The sequence below is a fragment of the Euleptes europaea genome, chromosome 8 (genome assembly GCF_029931775.1).
Source record: "Euleptes europaea isolate rEulEur1 chromosome 8, rEulEur1.hap1, whole genome shotgun sequence".
Taxonomy (NCBI): Eukaryota; Metazoa; Chordata; class Lepidosauria; order Squamata; family Sphaerodactylidae; genus Euleptes; species Euleptes europaea.
The window spans coordinates 30,570,156-30,593,882 of NC_079319.1; the positions used below are offsets into that span (position 1 = coordinate 30,570,156).

The 23,727-nt window shown below is 41.8% G+C and overlaps 1 protein-coding gene across 1 annotated transcript in view; it reads right to left on the reverse strand.

The window, feature by feature from the left end:
- The window catches only part of CNBD1 (cyclic nucleotide binding domain containing 1), a 198,052-nt gene that overhangs the window by 157,381 nt on the left and 16,944 nt on the right, over positions 1-23,727 (reverse strand). Inside the window, exon 3 of the mRNA XM_056854894.1 lies at positions 19,870-20,028. Coding sequence (XP_056710872.1) covers positions 19,870-20,028 — 159 coding nt within the window. The remainder of the gene's footprint in view (positions 1-19,869; positions 20,029-23,727) is intronic.

The following is a 23,727-nucleotide window of genomic DNA, read 5'->3' on the forward strand; positions in this document are numbered from 1 at the left end:
TATTAAGATTTTTTTAACAATAAAAAAATATCAAAAAAAAACGATACATGTAACAACAATAACAAAAAAAATAAGTAACAAAAATTACAAAATACATAATACAAACTTGGAGGAGTATCCATATATCTCACTTATTACAATCTCAAATATCAAAGTTCTTATATTCAAAAAAAAAGAAAAAGATACCCCTTCCCCCACCACCCACCATTAACAGTGACCCTTCACCCGACTTCCGCAGCAGGTGTCTAATCAGATTTTGCTATTAAAAATACAAAGGTATAAAATTACTCTAATTTCTACAACTCGTTAATTATAACCATAAAATCCATTTTTGCCATCTTATCCCAATATGAGGCGGCCTTTGACCAAGTTTGTTTAAACTTTTCCATATCTTTCCCATGTAGGAAATCTGTTAATTTGGCCATCCTCATATATATCCATATCTTCTCTCTCCAGATATTAATTGAAGGTTTATTTACTTGCTTCCAAACTTTAGCTATCACAATTCTTGCAGCAGCAAAGCTATACTGGCAGACAATTCTGTCTTCATCATTGATATTTTTTGGTGGTATTCCCAATAAGCAAAATAATGGTTTTCTTTTCACACTACCATTAATCAAATCATACACATCTGATGGTTGAAAAAGGACTGTGTACTGGACAATATTTTTTTAATTTTAATATTTGTTAGAATTATGTAAATATGAAAGTGTCTTCTATGCACATCTTGGTAATATACACTATACAGCATTTGTTACTTTCAAAACACTCCTGTGAAAGATTTTTGCTTTCATCATTCTTGTGTGTACAAGAACTGAAATGTATAAGTCAGTCACTTTCAACCCTCAAATGACAAAGCAACACACAGTTACAGTGTAAGTAGCCAGCGGCAAAGAGAGGCCTGCTTAACGGAGCAAGATTGATCAGCAGATGTTAATGTATGTTTCTTAGAGCCCAACTGCTTACAGATAACATTATGTACATTTCATTTTATTGTCTGTGAATTAATAAATAGCAGCCGTATCAGCAGTATTTTCCTCAGTAAATGGGAAAACAGTGGCAAAGGTTTAGAACTGGAAGCATGTAGCTGTGAAGAGCATATCCTGCCCTGATGCCAGAGTAGGACTGCCAGGCCCCCCCTCGCCACTGGCGGAAACTTCTTGAAGGGGGGGCTGGGGGTGGCAATCTGCACTTGTGGCACAATGATGTCACTTCTGGTTTTATCCCAGAAGCGCCGGCATTGCATGGCACGCTCTAGCACTGACCTCAAAAAACCCTAGGGAAACCATACAGTTTCAGGGGGAGAATGCTAGAGCATCCCCATCATGATGCCGATGCTTCCGGGGTAAACCCAGAAGTGACATCATCGCACTGTGCAAACACCATGAACGGATCGATTCCCCACCTTCAGCAGGCCTGCTTCCACCCACCGACCAGCTAAGGGTCATGGGCAGCCCAATTAATTGGCAGGTAATTGCTCACCATAACTGGACAAATCAAAACTAACAACTTCCCTCAACAACATCTGATCAAGGGTCCACTTGATTTGCACTGAGAAAGAATCAGTTTCATATTTACATATATTTTCAAGTAATATGCAGCATATATATATATATATATTGTATGCATACTCCACCCCAGTACAAGATTTATGCAGTTTGTATTCAGATATCATGCCTGAGTATTGTTGAATTGTGGCCTTAACTGAGCTTTTGCTCCAGACCCACCAGGAGAAACAAGAAAGGAGTTTTGAAACACGAGGTACACAGTTTCAGAGGGTCTGCAATAGAACAGCTAGACTTGAGTCCAGTATCACCTTAGAGACCAACAAGATTTTCAGGATATAAGCTTTCTAGAGCCAAAAAAAACTCCTTGTAGGTTATCCGGGCTGTGTAACCGTGGTCTTGGAATTTTCTTTCCTGACGTTTCGCCAGCAACTGTGGCAGGCATCTTCAGAGTAGTAACACTGAAGGACAGTGTCTCTCTTCAGTGTTACTACTCTGAAGATGCCTGCCACAGTTGCTGGCGAAACGTCAGGAAAGAAAATTCCAAGACCACGGTTACACAGCCCGGATAACCTACAAGAACCAATGAACTCTGACCGTGAAAGCCTTCGACAATATTCCAAAAAAACTCCCTTCCTCAAATACATGGCAGTATGCAGTGAACGTCTTTAGCTCAGCTGCATACTGGTGAGTCCCACAATATTAATATGCAACAACTGGGTTCAGGATTTCAGCCTTACATTCATATATGTTTTAAATACATCTACATATAAAAATCAACAATGTTAACAATGGGCGAAAACGCATGGTCGCTTTATCCTCCTTTAATCCCTGTTTCAGCCAGTATTCAGCCTGGATCGAACGCATGCGTTTTGCCTAATGTGCGTTCGATCCTGGCTAAAACAGGGATTAAAGGAGGATAAAGCGATCCATGCATTTTCGCCCCATGCCAAATGAGCCACGGGGAACATTATGCCATAGAAAAAGTTTATGCTACCTCACATAGCAAGAATAGAGAATTATCTAGGACTACAAGGAAGAGGCACTTCTTCGTCCACACTTTAAAAGGAGACACCAGCATGTGTCCCTTCTTCAGCACCTCATGTTTCATCATCAGCATGTGCCATCTCAAGGATCACATTAATCCTTAATAATAGCTCTCTGCCATTGTGACTTATTTCAGATCTCCATCAAAGCACTAATGACAATTCTAGGATGATAAATATAAGGTTACTATATTGAGTTCTTTGGCTAATCAGAAAGATGTGAATTTGAGTGTGCCCTTGACTGAGCAAAAATTTAAAAAGCATCCTGATGGTAGAAAAACAAAATGCTGTGTTGTGTACTGTGTGCAAAGCCGTCCTATATTCTATACAAATGCAAGAAATCATTATTTCCTTAACCTAAAGACCAATGCCTTCACATGTAGAGATGCCAAATCAGGCTTGGGAAATTCCTGGAAATTTGGGAGTGGCATCTTGGAAAGGTAGGGTTTATGGAGGGGAAGGATCTCAGCAGGTTAGCATGCCATAGAGTCCAACCTCCAAAGCAGCCATTTTCTCCAGGGGAACCGATCTCTGTGGTCTGGAAGTCAGTTGTAATTCCAGGCCCCACCTGGAGGCTGGCAACCTTATTCACAGTATAATATATGATAAAATATAAATACAGTAAATGTTAAGAATCCATCAAAAACCACAAAAAAAAAATCTAAAGCAACACAACCATACTAAAAGCAATTAAAAGCTCCTTAAGAGCAGTTAGACTCCCAAACCATACAATAAAAATTAAATGATGTAACCAGCTTTAATATAATCAGAACAGGAAAACATTTCAACAAAGTAACATATCAGTTAACTAACCAATCAAATACAGCAGTAAAATCAGAAGTAAACAATAAGTACATGATCGAACCATTCAGCCGAAAGCATGAGTGAACACAAAGATTGTTCCCTGATGCTAGAAACCAGCCAAGTCCACTACTGGGCAAGTACCTGGAGAAAGGGCCTTCCATAGTTGGGGTGCCATGACTGAATGGGCCCTGTTTCTTCTAATGATCGGCTTTGGTTTTGGTCCCTATGAAAGACGAAGCAGTTTCTGTGACAACTGATGGTCCAGAATTAGGATGGGGGGGCATCACATGCCCCCGCCTTTCATTTCCAGTTGCTGCTCAGATAAGCAGCAGGAGAAAAACAAAAACAAAAATGACCATCAGGCCAATGATGTGATGCCATTTTCAGAAAAACCGGGAAGTGACATCACAGCTCTCTAGGTATTGCCGGAGAATCTATGGTACATAAGAACATGAAAGGCCATACTGGATCAGACTAAGGCCCATCAAGTCCAGCAGTCTGTTCACGCAGTGGCCAACCAGGTGCCTCTAGGAAGCCCACAAACAAAACGACTGCAGCAGCATTATCCTACTTGTGTTCTGCAGCACCTAATATAGTAGGCATGCTCCTCTAAAGCCATACAGATTTCAGCAATTCCTAGAGAAGCACAATAACTCTTCCATGTTGTTCCTGGAAGTGACATCACACCATGTCCTTGCCCACCTCAGTCTCCAGCTGGTTGCCTGCCTGGCCCTTGCAACCCTATCTGGAATATAGAAGGATGGGCAGTACTTTGGGCATGAAGCAATACACAACCTGCATGGCCTTTGAAAGACTCGTGCACAGAAGACCAGATTACTACCTGTTCCTACACACACAGATTTTTTGAATAATCCACGTTATATTTGCATTCCAATATAAAGATTTTCATACGATATTTTTCTATAGTGTCAGTTACTCAGCAGACACATGTTGTTCATTATAACAATAGGCTTGAACAGAAAGGTGGGATAACTTTCAATGTAGAGACTATGAGTTTACATTTACATCTTCCTAAGTGTACATTTCAAAGCAAATAAAAATACCTGAATTTTGAAATTCCCAGCTTTTGTGCCAAGGTGCACTAATTACACAAAAACTGTTATTGCGCTACAGTTAATTAAATAATTCAAGATTCCTTGGCAACCAAAGTCACCACCCACATAACAAGTTGCTCGCTACATCTCTACATGGTTCAAAGTTCTAGCTTTGCTGCCTTCTAATTAGATCCTATTGGGGTGTGGGTAATGCTGCCATATCTCTGCATTGGGTTCAAGTGGATTGCTCAGCTGCTCCTTAACCTACAGCCTTATCCACCTTGCATTTCTGCACGAGTCCCTATTCAGTCCAGTGTCTCATGCTGAGAAATACAGCATTGGCTCCACTGAGGACAAGGAGTAGAAGTAGAAGTACCATGGTGTAGAAGTAGGGTTCCCAAGTCCATCCTGGCATCTGGCAGGAGCTCCACGGGGGCGGGACTGGGGTGGCTATGAGCACCCCTGGCACGATGACATCTCTTGCGTGGCAATGTGGAAGCACCAGATCATGCTGGGGATACTCTAGCATTCTTTCCCAAAAACTCTATGGAGTTTTTGGGGTGGGGGGGAGTGCTACAGCATTCCCGGCGTGATCCGGCACTTCCACATCGCTGCAGAAGTGATGTCATCACAGCAGGAATGCTCATCACAGCCCCACTTCCTCTGGGCCTGCTTCTGCCTGCCAATCAGTTGAGAGGTGGTGGGAAGCCCAGTGAATTGGCAGGCAATTGCCCACTGTCACTGGGTAGTTTGGAACCCTATGTAGAAGTAAGTTTTCTCAAGGGTAAAAAATGAAGGGTACCTTAGGGTGAAAAAAATAACATACTTGTGAATAGGAGCAGATATGTTGTTTTTTTACTCTGTAGTGAGCTCTGCCCTTTCTTCCCCAGGTTTGGCATACGTGATCTGTTGATGCAATTCTGCATTCCCTCTCCCCTCACCCCCATGCTTCAGGCAAGTCTCTACTTTTGTTTTCTCTTTAAGTGCTTGACATGTTTATCTGATCAAACTTTTAAAAAATGTATTTTTATGCTGCTTTTAAAAAGTGCTAGGGGCTATGGATGGAAGTAGCTTTTTTGACTGACCAAAAGCCAGCCAGTTATCACTATGAACAGCCCTTCTTTGAAAAATGTAGCCTTATGAATGACACAAGTCCTGGCCATGCGATACTCTGTAAATCTAGCATCCATTGGAAACCAGAAGAACAGGTTACGCTTGAGACCAATTCAGACATGATGGTTTTTCATTTATCTAAATGGTAGTGAGTAATGGTACATCACATTCACCCTGGGCTCAGTGCTGAAGCTATATATATCTGTCTTCAGCTATCAATGGTTTGAGAAACATTGCCTCTGACGATATGTGCTGGCCCATTTCCTGCCGACGCTGGTAATGCTAAAGAACTGGCATTCCTTTTGTTTCTCTTACCCTAGACAAGCTGGAGTGACTTCTGAGAAAATAATATTGACACCGCGATTTCAAGTTTTGCACAGTAGTGACTCCAAATTGACAACTGACTAAAGCATACATCCCATAGAGAAAAGCAAACAAGAAAAAGGATTCTGATCAAACAGATTTGCTTTGATTTTTCTGAGACACCTAAGACACCAAGCCGCATTAACAAAACATGTTCACTAATTAGAACAGTAGTTATGAATTTCAACTTGCTGCATGATTAAAACTGTTTGTTATTCATGAGCCTGTGAAAAGATGGTTAAAATGTTAATTTGATTCTGGAACTACATTTGACTAACAAAATTTGTTTTTTAGTAGTATATATTTGCATAAGTGTGTCATTACAAGGGCCTCTCCTGATAGGTAATGCAGAAATGTTGTCACAGTGCCAAAACTGTACTTTGGCAGGTGACAATCAACTGTTTATAAAAAGCTTGCATCTTGTTACAAATGAAATGAACAGAAACTGGCTTACATTCTTACTAGGGCTGTGCAAAAAAAAAAAAAAAACCTCAGTAAATTTTGGGTTTGGGTTTATTGTACCCAATTTTTTCGGTAAACCTGAAATAAGCCAAATAAACCTGAAATAAGCCAAATAAGCCAAATTCCCATAAATATAAAAATTCAGCTTTTTCTGGTTTTCCAGAAAAAATTCGGGTCCAATAAAGCCTATGGGGCTTTCTGCAGCTCCTGGAAGGCATTTTTGCAGGTAGAAACCCCAAATTTGCAGTGTGTCTGTAAGGGACTCTCCTTGCAAGAACCCCTAAGTTTGGTGAAGATTGGGTCAGGGAGTCTGATTTTATGGAAAAGTTAAGCAACACTGAAGTGCTGCAGGCAGAATCTCTGTTGTGAATGCCACTTGAATTTTTCAATGGAGGAGCCAGGAAACCCTCCGCTTTAAACAATGGGCCATTTAAATAATCAGATGGGGGAAACCTCTTCCAGACCCCATAAAATCGGACCCCCTGGCCCAATCTCCACTAAACTTGGGGGTACTTGCAAGGAGAGTCCCTTGCAGACACGCTGCAAATTTGGGGCTCTACCTGCAAAAATGCCCTCCAGGAGCCGTGGAAAGCCAATACCAAAAAAGCCAGATATTTATCCGGCTTTTTCGGGACTCAGCTTTAGGGACTCAGTAAACTCAAACCTGAAATTTACCGAAATGGCTTTTTTCCAGCATTTTTTTGGTTCGGGTTTTACCGAATGTACAGTCCTAATTCTTACCAAGAAGACATGATCATGCTTTTAGAAGTGTACTATTCATTAGACATTTCTAAATGTAAAGGCCCTTGGCTAAAAGAAATAAAGATTGTTGACATTTTTGAAGACACAAAATAAGATCTGGAAGAGGGTTTCATATAACTCTTCTGATATTACATATAAAATAGACATCTGTGCATCTCCCCTATTCAGTTCACACCACATGAATTTATTTATTTAGAATATTTCTAGGCCACCGCTTCAGAGTTCTGCTTGAAGTGGCTTATAAACAAAAATCACAGTATAAAAAACAAGCCATTTAAAAACAAGTAATTAGACATAAGCAGCGGAAAACCTGTCCATGAAACAGAGCAGACTCTTTAAAAGCTGATAAAATAAAACCCCTAATTAAAAGCCTGGGTCAAAAGCTGTGTTTTAACCTGGCACCTAAAACAAAGTAAAGTGGACACCAGGAAAGCCTCAAGGGAGAGGGCATTCAAAAGGTGAGGTGCCACCAAGGTACCTCAAGCATTGAAATGATTGAAGCATGATGTGCAGTGCTATAAACTGAAGAAATTGGGCAAGAAACATTGTGGTATTTTATAATTATCAACATGGCTTTTAAATTTCTTTTCATGTAGAATTATCATCAGAAGTGTATGACAAGCTGAATAGAAAGATTGCATTGGCTGAATAATGAAAATCTGCCTTTCACAAAGGATATGAAAATGACGATGGAAATGGGTTCTTTACACATAATGAAATACTATTGTGTTCGAAAGCAATTGAGAAAAGATAGCTCAGATCAATAGGAAGAAAATGAAACGGTACCACCTAAGGATAGAGCAAAGTTCACACCTCATTTGCAAGAGAGCTAGGGAAAAGAAATAAAATGGAATATACATAAAACCTAATATAGAGCTGAGAAGCGGATCCAGTATACCATAAGAATGAAACATTAATGTTCAAGGAAAACAAAAACGAAAATGTGTATTTATAAAATGCATATGACACACAAATATTTTATATAATAAACAACCAAAGGATTGGATAACAGAAGTTACTAACAGCAAGTATGAACCAAGAGATCATGTTTCTCTCATGGAAAAACTGAAGAATTCATAGCATAGAGGAAGGCATCATGGATCCAGAATCTCTATGAGTATCTGTAGTGTGGGAAGACACACGGCAGTCAATTGAAATAAAATTAACTTGATATTCATATTCTCCTCAGAGGGTAGGGGGAAATCCCTAGTTAATGAACCATTTGGTAGCTGTGCTGGTCTATGACTGTTTTAATCAAGATTGACTGACTGATTGATTGATTGATTGATTGACTGAACCATTTGGCAGAATATTGACAAATGTTTGCATGATAAGGTGTGATACAAACACTCGAGATAAGGACTGTGTGATCTCCACTGGGATGCAGTAGAGTGCCATGAGCACTCTACTTGGTGACTTTAAAAATGGAGTTGTACCCCCACAGCGTCAGAGTTCATCAGTGCACAATGGTTCAGTCTCCTGAGCCAATACCCTCAGAGTAGCTTTTTTTATTTGGTAAATCTACAAATAAAGATGCTCACACACAAACATACTGGCCCTGTAGTACACAATGGGAAAAAACGCATGGTCGCTTTAGCCTCCTTTATTCCCTGTTTCAGCCAGGATTCGGCCAGGATGGAACGCAGTTTGGCGAAAACGCATGTGTTTGATCTTGCTGAATCCTGGCTCAAACAGGGAATAAAGGAGGCATAAGGAAGAATAAACTTTTTGCATTGGTTTTAATGAAGAAGGGGGGTTGCCCCTTCCAGACCCCATAACTCCGGACCCCCTGACCCAATCCTCACCAAACCCGGGGGTTCTTGCAAGGAGGGTCCGTTCAAGCCACCCTGAAAGTTTGGGACCTTTACCTCCAAAAAAGCCCCCCCCAGAGCCGTGGGGAAAAACCTCCCATTGGTTTTCTATGGGAGGCAAGATTTCCTCTACTTTTCACATCTAGTGTGTGAAAGTAGGTCAGTCTAATTAACCTCCCTTCTTTCTTCCCCAGATTGGATTGCATTGAGGGTTGTTTTTTTTTTTTTTTTTTGCATTTGGGAGTTTTTTTTAACAGCTCCTGGGGGGGGCATTTTTGCAGGTAGAGGTCCCAAACTTTCAGGGTAGCTTGGAGGGACCCTCCTCACAAGAACTCCCACGTTTGGTGCAGATTGGGTCAGGGGGTTCCGTGTTATGGGGTCTGAAGGGGCCCCCCTTCCAGACCCCATAACTCCGGACCCCCTTACCCAAATTAACCCCCTTACCCCACAGGAGCTGTTCAAAAAAACTCCCAAATGCAAAAAAAAAAAAAAACCCTCAATGCAATCTAATCTGGGGAAGAAAGAAGGGAGGTTAATTAGACTGACCTATTTTCACACGCTAGGTGTGAAAAGTAGAGGAAGTCTTGCCTCCAATAGAAAACCAATGGGAGAACATAAAAAAGGCCCTGCTAGATCAGACCAAGGCCCATCAAGTCCAGCAGTCTGCTCACACAGTGGCCAACTAGGTGCCTCTAGGAAGCCACAAACAAGATGACTTGTTTATTCCCACAGCTCTGGGGGGGGGCATTTTTTGAGGTAGAGGTCCCAAACTTTCAGGGTGGCTTGAGTGGACCCTCCTTGCAAGAACCCCCAAGTTTGGTGAGGATTGGGTCAGGGAGTTCGGAGTTATGGGGCCTGGAAGGGGACAACCCCCTTCTCCATTAAAACCAATGCAAAAAGTGTCCTTGGGAGTCCCGGGGAGGCCGGCGGGTGGGTCTTTAAAAACATCCCCGCTCCCAAGCCTGGAAGCGCGGATCTTTTTAAAGAGCCACTGCCTTGGGAGTCCCGGGGAGGCGAGCGGGTGGGTCTTTAAAAGGACCCATGCTCCCAAGCGCCCAGGAGAGTGGCGGGTGGTGGTGGCTGGGGCGGAAGGAGGAGGAGCTTTTTCTTTCTTTTTAGGAATGCGGGAAACTGCCGAATCTGCCGAATCGCCGAATCACCCTGATTCAGATTTGGCGGTTTCCCATCTTTTTTTTTTGGTTCGGCTGCTCCCAAACAAAAAAAATAACCGAATCAGGCAAAATTAATCAGGCAAGGTTAAGTTTTGGTATTTATGATCTATTCTTTTTCATTTGTTTTTCCCCCTCCAATGTTGCATGTTAGAGACACTGTAACATCTATTATAGTAGCACTTTTCTTTCTTTATCTCACAAAGAACACTTCTTTGTTCACCAAGATTATGTCTCAGCTATTGTAATATATTGTTTTACCTGTTATAATGCTTTATCTCAGTACAAGGTGTAAGCATTATTCTCAAGAACTAGCTAAGTCTTACATTTCAAGTAATGTGGGAGAGGAGTCTGGAACGACTGGTGTGAACTGCATACCCTCCCCCAATTGTTAGTGAAGGATTTTTGCAACTTGTGTCTGGCAGTATACTGCATATTGGATATGCCAGGACAGCCAGCTATTGTATGTACAATTGTTTGTGATTTATCTTTGCAATTTCTGTCTGTGTTGGTGGTCTCTGTTATTTATTTCAATATTGACAGCAATTTCATAGTCTTGAATAACAGCGACAAAACTTTTTCCTTTCTGCTTCATGTTGGCCTGCTTTTAGCCACTTCACTGATGAATCCATATACACATTTCCTTCGTCAAAGTTTGTTGTTGTTGTTGTTAGTATTACTATCAGAGAAAAAATCAAACTCTTATGAGTTGTATAGTGCTGATCTTCTAAATGCATATCTCAGTGTGGATAGTCTACCCATACACAACTGCTTTCAACAGAATGAAACTTCAGGTTGGCAGCCAAAGATCCATTTTATTATACATAATGCAGTGTGGACAGACAGCATTTGCACTCAGATGTACATTTGAATTGTATGTCTATTCCATTTACTCTGGGTCCAATAGGGGAGAGGTGGACACCCCCCTTAATTTGAGCTGGAAAAGGATGGTTCCTGTTTCAACATAAATTAATCTCTGATGTATTAAGCCAGCAGATAAGAAGATCAGCTAGGGAAGTGTGGGCTGTAGCAAATCACTGGGCTGTTATGCATGTCCTATTTTTGATGGATTTATTGTTGTATAAGATAGTGACATTTTGAAGGTTCTACATGGTTTTGGCTCCATCCCAAAGTTGGTTCGGGCTTTATTCGTGATTTCCCTGTTTCTTCCCCAAGCAGGTATACAGCGAGCTTTCCTTTTAAAGTGAGACCTAATCGGTTTGACTCTACGTACAAAAAGCTTTTCCCTAATTTGTTGTGCAAATGCACAACCCCATGGTATCCAGCTTGCTTACCCATGCCCCCTCTATCCCATATTTCCTCCCCCTGTCCACTTCCCTTCTTCATTTCTTATGGTATTTTTTTTTTATTTTCTATACAATGTACTAATGTTAGTTCATTAGTTTGGTGATCTGTCATGAAGCCAAGCACCCTTGTAACTTTGAGACTGAATGAACTAAATGATGCCTCTCTCATAGCACTTTTCTACCCACTGAGCTGCCCTCCTCCCCTCTACACATAAATATTGCTAGCACTCCATTTTCCCCCGTTATGTAGTGCATTAGTGTTGGTACATTGGTTTGCTGATGAGTCCTGAACAAGCGTCCTTGTATAGAAATTACTGTTTTGATTTAGCCTTTTAAAGATGTGCAAGCGATGCCTCTCCCACAGTTGGGGGAGATTGTGGATCCCAAAAAAATGCTCACATGTCCTTCTTTTCTCCCAGCTTACCTCCCTTCCTCTCTCAGAAGAAGTTTAAATCTCTCTTGTGGGGTGCTCTGATTTTATCTTATTTTATCGATAGTGTGTACTATCGTTAGAATGCATGCACAAAAATTTTTAAAAAGTGAGCTGGGTTTCTGATGCTGCCCGTGACAACATCAATGATGTGTGTGCTGACATACATTGCAAGGAAGATCAGCCCCCTGAATGCCAGAATTTGTGCAGATCAGAGAAAAACTGGGCCTACTGCAGGGGAAACTGAGAGGTACGGGTGGATAGCGGCAAAGCCTATCTTTAGGCTTGTGGCTCAACCCTAAACAAAATCAGGGATGAGGGCAGCCTGCAGAACAGGCCTCTGTCTTCCCTTCACCATCGCGATTCATCCACAGTTCATCCTGTAAACTGCAGAAGGAGAATCTGCCTCACTGTTGAAAGGATCCAGGAAGGACAGTTGGTCTAGGAGAATGCACCCTAGTGGTGTGTGCACACCTTCTGTAGCCACTTCTCTTTTTCATTGGGACCCCATGCATAAAAGATGGAGGAGGTTGCTTGCTTCCATTCAGCCAATGACTAGTCCCCACTGAGTCTCCACATTGGACCCATGATAGTACACAAGCTGTTGTTTCACTGGAATCATGCCTTGCTTGTGGGCTTCTCAACAACAACTGGTTGGTTGCTTTGGAAAAATGGGAGGTAGATGAGGCAGGCAGACCCTTGCTCTCAATTAGCTATATTCTTCTTAGGTTGTATTCTTAATGGAACTTACAAACATCTAACTCCATGTTGGATTGTGGCCAGTACTATAGGTACAGGTTTTTGATTGTGAGACAGACAGATGTGAATAGAAAGAATAAAATCAAGGTCCATGGAAGTTTTTAAATGCGAAAGTCATTATTCTAATGGAGTTAATCTTCCCTTCCAGCTGGCTTCAAATGGCTGAACGAGAGTTACAGCTCTCACTTGTCCCACTCTATGAAGGGAATGATTTTCATGGCTTGATAACTTGGCCAATTAAATTTAAAACAATTCAAAAGGGTCTTGTTATCATTACAGAATAATGGACTACAAAATGTTAGTGTTGTGGGGATGAATATGAAAAGCACTTTTTTATACTGTCCTGAAACCTCTCTCCTTTTGATTACAGAATAAATTCTTAGGAATTAAACAAGAATGTTTTCCCTAACAAGTATTTTATGGGTGGCATGTCATTTTTTCCCCATCCTGCCAATTAAAGACATACCATGCAATAATGATGGTTCTCTTTTAAGTCAGTTCTCTGCCTACTAAGGCTAGAGCAAAAGTCATTGGAATGTCATAAAAGGATAATTTGTGTTCTTTGCACAAGAATTCAGAATCATTCTCACTTTTAGCAGTCAGTTCTTACTGAATCACAAAAAAAAGAGAAATCTAGCCACTGCTTCAGTTTGGAGAAAGTTGTTCTGCATCAGTTCTGCCCTGGACATGGAGCAGAGAAACAGCTGGATGCCATGTCAGCTACCTAATAAGAGACACCACAAAATGCTCAGAGGCTGGGGATAGAAGTGGGGGAGTATGCACTACAGCAGAGAACCCTAATAGTCCCCCCCCCCAGTGTGCTATAGTAGTTACAGTATTAGTCTTGGACTGGGAAGAGGTCTGTTCAAATTGCCTCTCAGCCATAAAACTCAGTCACTCCCTCCTAAACTACCTCGCAGGGGTATTATGAAGTAAAATGGAGGACTGTGGGACTGTGGAGGATGCTCTGAGCTCTTCAGAGGACATGTAGGATAAAAGAAAAAAATTGGACTATCCCTATTCATAAAAGTCTCCTGCCTACTGTACATGGCTCCTGAGTAAATTTTATTTCTGAAGAGAGGTGCGTTTGAAATTTCAAAACCCAATCATAAAAGTAAGTAAAGCATGTGTAAATGCTAGCTCGTGAGCTAGGTATTCTTAGAAGAGAAGGTCTGGAGCCTGGAAGAAAGGATTGCAACCCCTCATGAGATCAAGGAAGGGGAGGATTTTGTTAACAGGAGCCATGATGCCCTGCATAGGGATGGCAGGACAGGTCAAAGGGACTTTTCCAATGAGCCTCCTCTGAGCACTACAGCATGAACCCAACGGTGTCAAGCAAGACAGCACTCAGTGCCATGGGAGCTCAGGAATCGATTCCAGGCCCTTGCGGAGGCAACTGAGATGGAAACAGTGACAGAGGAAGAATCACAAGGACATGAAAGATAGAGTGAGGAGGGCTTGGGGACATGAAGAAATGGCATTGGAAGGAAAAGGAAAGTGTTGGTCATTGGTGACTGTCTGCTGCAGGATATGGAATGTCATGTGTCCAGGCCTGATCCCCTAGCCTGAGAGGTGTGTTGCTTGTCAGGGGAAAAGATTAAAGATATTGCAGACAGGATGCCAAACCTGTTCACATCTACAGATCAGAACCCATTTGTGATGGTCCACGTGGGAATGAATGACATGGCCATGAACACCATCACACTGGCAATTAAGTTCTTAGGAGGCAGCTGAAGGGAATGGGGGCATGGGTGCCATTCTTTTAGCTCCATCCCATCAAAAGAAGAGGAATGTGACGGGAACAGAAGACAATGGAAGTGAACCAATGCATTGATGGTGTTGGCAGGCACATTTCGGATTCTGGAACCACGAGCTAGGTTTTGTGGAAGACAGCCTACTAGCATCCAATGGACTTCATCTATCAAGGTTGGGGAAGAATGTGTTTGGCAGGAACTTGGGGAGATTCATCAGGAGGGTTTTAAACTGACACCACAAGGGGAAGGAAATGACCTACATAGGAACTTCAATGAAGGAGAGCAAACAGTAGAGACCCACCTGGGAAGGCCAGGTCAAATGGAGCCAAAGGTGCAAGGTTTCAGGTGCCTATGTACTGATGTCCAAAGCTTGGAAAATACAAAGGAAGAGCTTGAGCTTTTAATGCATACAGAGGGAAATGATTTAGTAGGCATTACAGACACTTGGTGGGATGGTTCCCATGACTGGAATGTAGTACTGGATCGATATGAGTTGTTCAAGAAAAACCAAAAGGATCGAAAGGAGGTGGAGTGGTGCTGTATGTGAGGAGAGGGTTTGCTTGTCAGGAAATACTGGAGGAGGCAAGTGACAGCCCAGTGGAAAATATCTGGGTGAGGATAAGGCCATACTCAACTTCATATTAACCAACAGGCAAGAGTTGATAGTTAAAGGTGGTGGGGACCTTAGGAGAAAGTGACCTTGTTCTCCTAGAATTCTTTTTGCTGTGGGGGGCCAAGGAGGTCTGGAGAAGAGGAGATTGCAGAGAGACATGGTTGCTTTTTAAAAGTATTTGAAAGACTGTCATTTAGAAGAAGAAGAAGAAGAAGAAGAAGAAGAAGAAGAAGAAGAAGAAGAAGAAGAAGAAGAAGAAGAAAAAGAAGAAGAAGAAGAAGAAGAAGAAGAGTTGGTTTTTATATGCCGCCTTTCTCTACCACTTAAGGAAGAATCAAACCGGCTTACAATCGCCTTCCCTTCCCCTCCCCACAACAGACACCCTGTGAGGTAGGTGAGACTGAGAGAGTGTGACTCGCCCAAGGTCACCCAGCTGGCTTCGTGTGTAGGAGTGGGGAAACAAATCCAGTTCACCAGATTAGCCTCTGCTGCTCATGTGGAGGAGTGGGGAATCAAACCCGGTGCTCCAGATCAGACTTCACCGCTCCAAACCACCACTGCTCTTAACCACTACACCAAGCTTGCAAGGAGCTGTTCATGTTGGCAGCAGACGATAGGACTCACAATAATGGGTTTAAATTACAGACTGAAAGGTACCAGCTGGCTATTAGGGAGGACATTTTTTTAAAGAAAGTAATTTAGCAGTGGAATCGGCTGCCTAGGGAGGTGGTGAGCTCCCCTTCACTGGCAGTCTTTAAGCAGCAGCTGGATGATAAATTGTCAGGGATGTTTTACCCTGATCTTTCATTGAGCAGGGGATTAGATGGCCTGTATGGCCCCTTCCAACTCTATGATTCGAAACATCTTACTTTCCTTTTAATGTTTTCTGTCAGAGCCCCAAGAACTGTGTTTCTTCCACAGCAGGGATGAGGCCATGCAAGGTGTGTCCCCAATTTAGTGCTGGTACAAAAGCTGTACGGCCTTTTGCAGTTTGTGACTATTAAAAATTGCCCCAGCGCAGTTGAGGTTAGCAGAAGGATATGGGTCACCCAGAGTTGTCCCTGCTAACATGAAAATTGGTAACATTTAAATTCTCTCCACTATGAGAGAGAACTTTCCCTCGTCCTCCCATGCATTTCAGTGAGTACAGAACCCAGCTGTACTACCTCACAATTAAATGGGATCTTGGCAAGCTGTTCTCTCCAGGCATTTAGTAAAATCATGAAATATTTTTATTCATGGGCTTGCACAACTCAATATTCCCAATAATATAAAGCCTGCTCCTTCTAGGTTATCTGATTTTTTTAAAATCCCCAATCGCGACCATGACTACCTTCGGCCAAAAAATCCCTCTCCTGAGGTCCTTATTCCTTTCATATTTCAACCTAGGTTAGAATTTGTCTCAGATTTAAAACTGCAGCGTTCTTTGGAGCAAGTCCTTGAAGTCATTTCAGTGAAGAGGCTTTGCATCTTTGCGCCACAGAAACATAGTGATGTTCAGTTCCACCCTAGTCTCAGAGGAAAAGCTCTTAATTGGTGGGAGCAGGGAAAAAATCATGTTCCAGGCATTTCTCTCGGAGGGCCTGAAATTCTCTGGCAGATGGATAAGGGAATTCGCAGCACATTGTGTGCTGAAAGCTCAAGCAAGATTTTATTTTTTTTCCAGCCACTTATGAGTTCATTTCCCCTCAGAAGAAAATATCTGAAATATACTTGATTCTGAATAGTTTTAATTCACTTCAAGGCAAAGCCCCCCCCCCCGCCCACACACTTTTCCAATATAAATACATTTCTGCATCACCGCATTTTTTTAGATTTAATCACAAGAGCCTTTTAATTTTCTTTCTCTGAATGGGTCAAGCCCTGATCTCATCAGATCGCAAAAACTAAGCAGGGTCGACCCTGGCAAACATTTGGATGGGAGACCTCCAACGAATATCAGGGGCGTGATGAGGAAGCAGACAATGGCAAACCACCTCCAAACGCCTCTTGCCTTGAAAACCCCACCAGGGGTCGCCATAAGTCGGATGTGACTTGACAGCAAAAAAAGTCAAAAAGGGGGGGAATCCTTCTGTTACACATTTAATAAAATATAAGAGCGTGGCTACACAACATCAGTCCCTGCTTGCCAAGTGCTGGGGTCAGATTCACATTCAACACAAAGAGGGAAGGCTGGGACCTTGATGGTATCACTGACACAGATTCATTCAGGTTAGCCGATGGGGGGGTGGCATGGACAAGCTATATAAAGCAAGCTGCAGGCCCTCCTTAACTTCTTTGAGTGGCAACAACAGTCCAGCACTATTACCACTTTCTTAATCTCATTTCAGCCAGACACGATTTGCTGTGGCCATTTTCATTCATTTTTTTGCCTTTCATATTTTTCGAGTGCCGTGGGTTCTGAGTCAGTTCTTTTTCATTACTTTCACCGACGATTATTTTACTTCTTTGGGCCATTTTTATGCCAACTATACTCCGTTTATGCTACTTATCCATTTATATTCTATTTGTACACAACCAATGCCAAAGTAACATTGGAAATTAATTTAATTGTAATGGGGAAAAATTAACATGAGGAAAAAAAACTGGTATGAAAACGACTTATGGATTAGTTTTTCAAAAAAGGAGAAATAAAATTAAAATGAGAATGCTTAAATCAAAATTCAGGCTTATGCCTGATTTCAGCCCCTTTCCTTAATCTCTAGGAAGGGTGAAACGGGAGGAAGGAAGCATTTTGTCTCTTAGAGTAATAAAAATAATTAAATTCTGATAAGTCACAACTGACTTATGGTGACTCCTCATGGGGTTTTTAAGGCAAGAGACTAACAGAGGTAGTTTGCCATTGCCTTCTTCTGCATAGCGACCCCTGACTTCCTCGGTATTCTCCCATTCAAGTACCAACCAGGGCAAACCCTGCCAAGTTTCCAAGCTCAGACTAGTCCAGGCTATTCAGTCTCGAGGTCACATGTATGTAAATGATCACACATATACAAGAAGGCAGGGGCGTAGACTTTCCAATTTCCCAGGGGGGGCTGGGGCTGGGCCAGAGGCATTGCTATGACATCACAGGGAGAAGGCAGTGATATCACAGGGAGGGGCCTCCATTGCCACTATCTATGGAGGCAGGGCTATGGGGGATTTAGGGAGGGGCTCCCCAGAAATTTAGGGGGGCTTCAACACATTATCTTCGGACAGCTGAAATACAACTTTAACATTTAATTAACAATGCAAACTGTTTATTTACATTTTTAAAATTACAGTAAAATCAAATATTCTCCTAATCCCCTATTACCCCTTCTGCTGCTCCCACAAGCATCCTACTAGCAAACAGGAACAAAGCCTCAAAGAATCATGGAAATTGTAATATGATACAACAGGAAGGTAGGACAGGACTATGCTTTAGCTACCATTTGGAACTGAGCCCCTCATTTGGGCACTGGTTGCCTGGGGGGCTCAGCCTCCCCGGCCAAGTTTTTTGGGGGGCTCGAGCCCCTCAGCCCCCCCCCCGTAGTTTATGCCTATGCAAGAAGGCCCCATGTAGTTCACAGCTTGCGCCTTCACATGCCATTGCTGGTGAGGTGTATTTTGAATTGCTGACAGTAGAGTTGAAAATACTTAAACAATATGTGCATGTGTTATCAGACTAAACAAAATTGTAAAATGAAAGTACTGGAATGTGTGAAAGTTCTGTGTAGCTATACCACAATAGGTTAATGGTCTACTAACCTTTTTTGCTTAACTGCCCTGTAGTCAGCTCAAACTGGCTTCACTTGGACAGCTGAAATATAAATCCTGGCATGGCTTGTGCCTCAATTCACAACCACACTTCAGCCTAGTCTCCAAACCTCGATCTCAAACTACAACCTAATCACTGTTAACACCTTAATCTGGCATTTGAAGCCAACTCACAGCATGGAGGTAACATATGTGCCCAAGTGCTGACAGGTGGATCCTGCATCATCCTCTGTTGGCACCCGGGCAACAGACAGGCTGGCTGGCTGCGGCAGTGGTGGCAGCTGCGATTACTGGAGGGTGGGTTAATTAACATTTGGAAATTAAACAGTGCAACATGACTAGCAAGCATGAAAATAGGAAACAGTCATTTACAGCGGAAAACTTTAGAAGAGGGACACCTGTGCGAGAACTCCATATTAATGTTAGCATGATTGGGGATAACTAGACTGAAACAATAACATGTTATGGTGACATTAAATTTCTAGAATCATATTTTTAGGTACAAAATTGTTCCAGGATTATCTAGTCAGCAGTGATGTGCATTTGTTGGTCCATGATTTACATCTTTTCACAACAATATTAATTTAATTTCTATCCCCATGTTTTTACTCCGAAGGATCCTCAAGGTGTCTTACAGAAATATACAAAATAAAATCAAACTATTCAAACTCCTCTGTTAAAATATGCAAAATACTATGGAAATAATTCAGGTAAAATAGGCAACATTTATTTACAAAATAAACCTGGAAATAAAGCTGAATACCCCTTTAACGGTATGGGCATTTGGCTTTTTCTAGGTTGACTGGAAAAAATTGGTTCCAGTAAACCCAAACCCAAAATTTACTGATTTTTTTTTGGGGGGGGGGCACAACCCTAGTTATAATTCTGGAAGGTCTCCAGGCTCCACCTGGGAGTCGGCAATGCTAAATTCACCATCCACATTAGGCAGCCAGCTGGTTGCTGTCATTTACACAAGGTCAGAAGAATCATGGGGTAAGTTGTTGTGATGTGTGATATACACAGCACGTACCATTGCCTAGGCAATGCCATGCCTTCCTCTACATTTTACTATGGCTTTGAGTTGAGACAATAAAATGAAACGAGGCATTCTACCACACATGAACCATGCTTCCCTAGGAACAATGCAAGGAGGAAAGTCTAAGAATGGACTTAGTACTTACATTTTCTTGAGTATCCTACTTAGGATTAGCATCTTCTCTGCGTATTCTGGAGAGCCAAATTGCACCACCTGGGAAGTTTTAATTTTATTCAAGTACAAGCTTATGTTGTGAGATTGTTCACCAAATTCGTTGACATTGTCGAATTCACAGGTATGTACCCTGGGGATAGCCAGAAAAGAAAGCAAATTAAGCAAATTCCCCCAGGATTTATTTGAAATGGGAGCTAGAACTTTCAAGAAATACTGGAGAATGATCAGAGAAGAGACATTTTCCCCTTCAAAGTTTGCTTGTGATTAGTACACTTCTGGCAGTTTCTTAGGCATTAGGGACACTGGGGCATTCACAAGCCCCAAACCATGTCTCCCTGAGTCTTCACCCCACTTTGTGGGGTAGACACAGCAACAGAACTGTGGCTGCTGCTCTAGTAGCAGAATCAAAAGAGAAAGATGTTTTCCTCTAACTACTCATCTCCCCTCCCCCAACCAATGAGCTAACAATGCAAGAATACATCTGTGCAAAATATTTGCAATCTAATTTAGAACTCTCCAAAAGCATGAGGCTCCACACCCCCACCCCGGATAGGTACTCAGGTGTTTAAAAGGGACAAACCAAGCAGACACCAAAAAAGAAACAAAATATCACTGTTCTATTTTCCCCCAGACTCCTGTGGGTGGGTTGAGCAGCGGGGGAACTGGCTTTTTTTTCTGAACTAGTGCCTTCTCTACATCCAAATGCCATTTCCCAAATAGTAGTACAAGAATGCTCATGTGCAAGGTATTTATTTATGGTATTTATATGCATCTTTTCTCCCTGAAGTATTTGTGACTTAGAACAATTTAGAACACTTGATGAAAAGTTAGAGTGTGTGTGTGTGTGTGTGTGTGTGTGTGTGTGTGTGTGGGGCGGGGGAGGGGTGATTAAATAGTTGTGGGTGCCACTCCTACATTTATTACTATTATTTAATTACTTAGTAACAGTATAATATTACTATTATTTAATAATAAATATTTAGCACTACTATTAATATTTATGAATGTTTTAAATAAATCAAACTGCCATTTCAGCAGATGAGTGTTGAACTATCACCACTGTACTGCTATTAATGTAACATCCTCAGTGAGTGTATGTGGCACTTTATGAAGGGACATAAACAGGAGACGTTTACCATCTAATATTTGACTGAGAGCCAAAGACAACAGGCAAGAGAGAAATATGCATGAATGCATACTCAGGCTTAGGTTTGGCTACTGATGAGAATTTACTTTTCTACTTAAGACATTGAAGAAAGCTGATAGGAAGAAAGTAGCCTCCTTTGAAATGTGGTGTTGGAGGAGAGTGTTATGGATACCGTGGACGGCCAAAAAAACCAAATCAGTGGGTTATAGATCAAATCAAGCCTGAACTGACCCTAGAAGCTAAAATGACTAAATTGAGGCCATCACATTTTGGTCACATTATGAGAAGACAAGAGTCACTGAAAAAGACCATCACGCTAGGAAACGTTGAGGGCGGCAGGAAAAGAGGAAGACCCAACAAGAGATGGATGGACTCAATAAAGGAAGCCACAGCCCTCAATTTGCAAGACCTGAACAAGGCTGTCAAAGACAGGACATTTTGGAGGACATTAATTCATAGGGTCGCCATGAGTCGGAAGTGACTTGACGGCACTTAACACACACACACACATCTTCCAATAATCTATATTAATTCATTATATAACAGACTTACAATACCTCAGTTTCCATACCCCACCTGGATCCAGTGTATTTATTTATTTTCTAAAACTGTGTAGCTTTCATATCCACTACAAGAAAAATTACATATAACCAACATTGATATTGTAGAAATTATACATTAAATCTGTTAAGGTTGCTTTGAAGACTATATTGCATTGGTAATAAGGAACAAATTCGAGTAAAGCAGACTTTGAGATGTATAAATTATATTACACTGAAAAATGCAGAAACAGATCAAAAGAGGGACTGTTATTGATTATATACAGGTAAGAGCAGAAAAATGAGGATGATCTTTAAAATCACAATGCACATCAAAAGCATAAATGTAATTTCATCTGAATGTAATGTTATGAATGTAATTAATGCTGTATTGCTTTGTATGTGTGTTTGGGTTGTCAGGTCCCTCTTCACCACCAGTGTGAGGTTTTTGGGGCAGAGCCTGAGGAGGGTGGGGTTTGGGGAGGGACTTCAATGCAATAGAGTCCAGTTGCCAAAGTGGCCATTTTCTCCAGGAGAACTGATCTCTGTTGGCTGGAGATCAGTTTTAATACCAGGAGATCTCCAACTAGTACCTGGAGGTTGGCAACCCTAGTATGTATGTGCATGAATGTGTGCGCGCAAATGCCATCAAGCCACAGTTGACTTATGGCAATCCTGTAGGGTTTTCAAGGCAAGAGATGTTCAGTGGTGGTTTGCCATTGCCTGCCTTCACATGGGCTGAAAGAGTTCTGAGAGAACTGTGCTTGGCCCAAGGTCACCCAGCAGGTTTCATGGGGAGGAGTGGGCAATTAAACTCGGTTCCCCAGATTAGAGTCCGCCACTCTTAACCACTAAACCACACTGGTTATATTCCATGAAGGCTTCCTTGGGAACAGGCTTCCTTGGGAGGTGGTAAACTCTCCTTCCCTGGAGGTTTTTAAGAAGAGGCTAGATGACCATCTGTCATCAATGCTGATTGTATGACCTTAAGCAGATCATGAGAAGGAGGGCATCTTGGCCATGTTCTGGGCATGGAGTAGGGGTCACTGGGGGTGTGGGTGTGTGTGGGGGAGGTAGTTGTGCATTTCCTGCATTGTGCAGGGGGTTGGACTAGAGGACCCTGGTGGTCCCTTCCAACTCTATGATTCTATAAGTGTAACATGAGACACATCAGACTTGCTCTTTTGGTCTCTAAATAATGTTCTAGCACAGTTCTGAAGGATGTATTCAAATTACATACAAAATACACAATCAGATCATTTGTCATTTCTTTCAAAAGAGATATGATGCAGGGAGTTCTACATGCAGAACCACTAAGCATTTTTTTAAAAAGTAGCAATTGTGCCGTAATTCAGATCAGGACTGCAATGTAAGGGGTCTTCTGCAAGGTCAAATGACATGGGTGGAAAGCTTAACTTCCCCTACACTATGCTCCAATCCCACTAGAAATCCCACACATCAGCTTTTACAATGCCTAGGAGCCCTGTGTATAGAACTCCCAGTGCCATGTCTGTTTGGCCCCTAAAAATCAGCTGCAGGAAGTTGGGGAATGGATGAGGTCCAATTTACCACCTGGAATTGCAACTGATCTCCAGGCTGCAAAGACCAATTCCCCTGGAAAAAATGGCTGCTTTAGAAGGTAGACTGTATGGAATTATACTCCCTGAGATCCCTCCCCTCCCAAAGCCCCCTCTTCTTAAGGCTCCACACCCAAACTATCCAGGAATTTCCCAACCCTCTCCCACCAAGAGCTGGTTTTTAATCTAAAAGAAATCTTTATGAGGTCTCATCATTGGTCTTACAATGATAACATAAGTAGAAATTTAAAGAAACTTAAAGAAAAAATTTTCCCCCAGCTGCCAGAACCCTGAAATGCAAATACTGGACAGGTTAGGTTTTTTTTTTGGGGGGGGAGGGAATATATGAAAATTTCTCTTTCATAGAAGTACCTTTTAAAGAAGTGTGTTAAAATATTAATTCACCCAGCTTCAGATCTCTTCAGTTTTATGACGGTAATGTTGCTGGTGCTATGACTTTGAGGATATTACTAAACAAGCAACACCTTTGAGCAGTTTTTCAACACTAGGTTCTCAAAGGTTTTGTTTGTTTAGTAATATTGTACATTCAAATGCTGCAGAATACA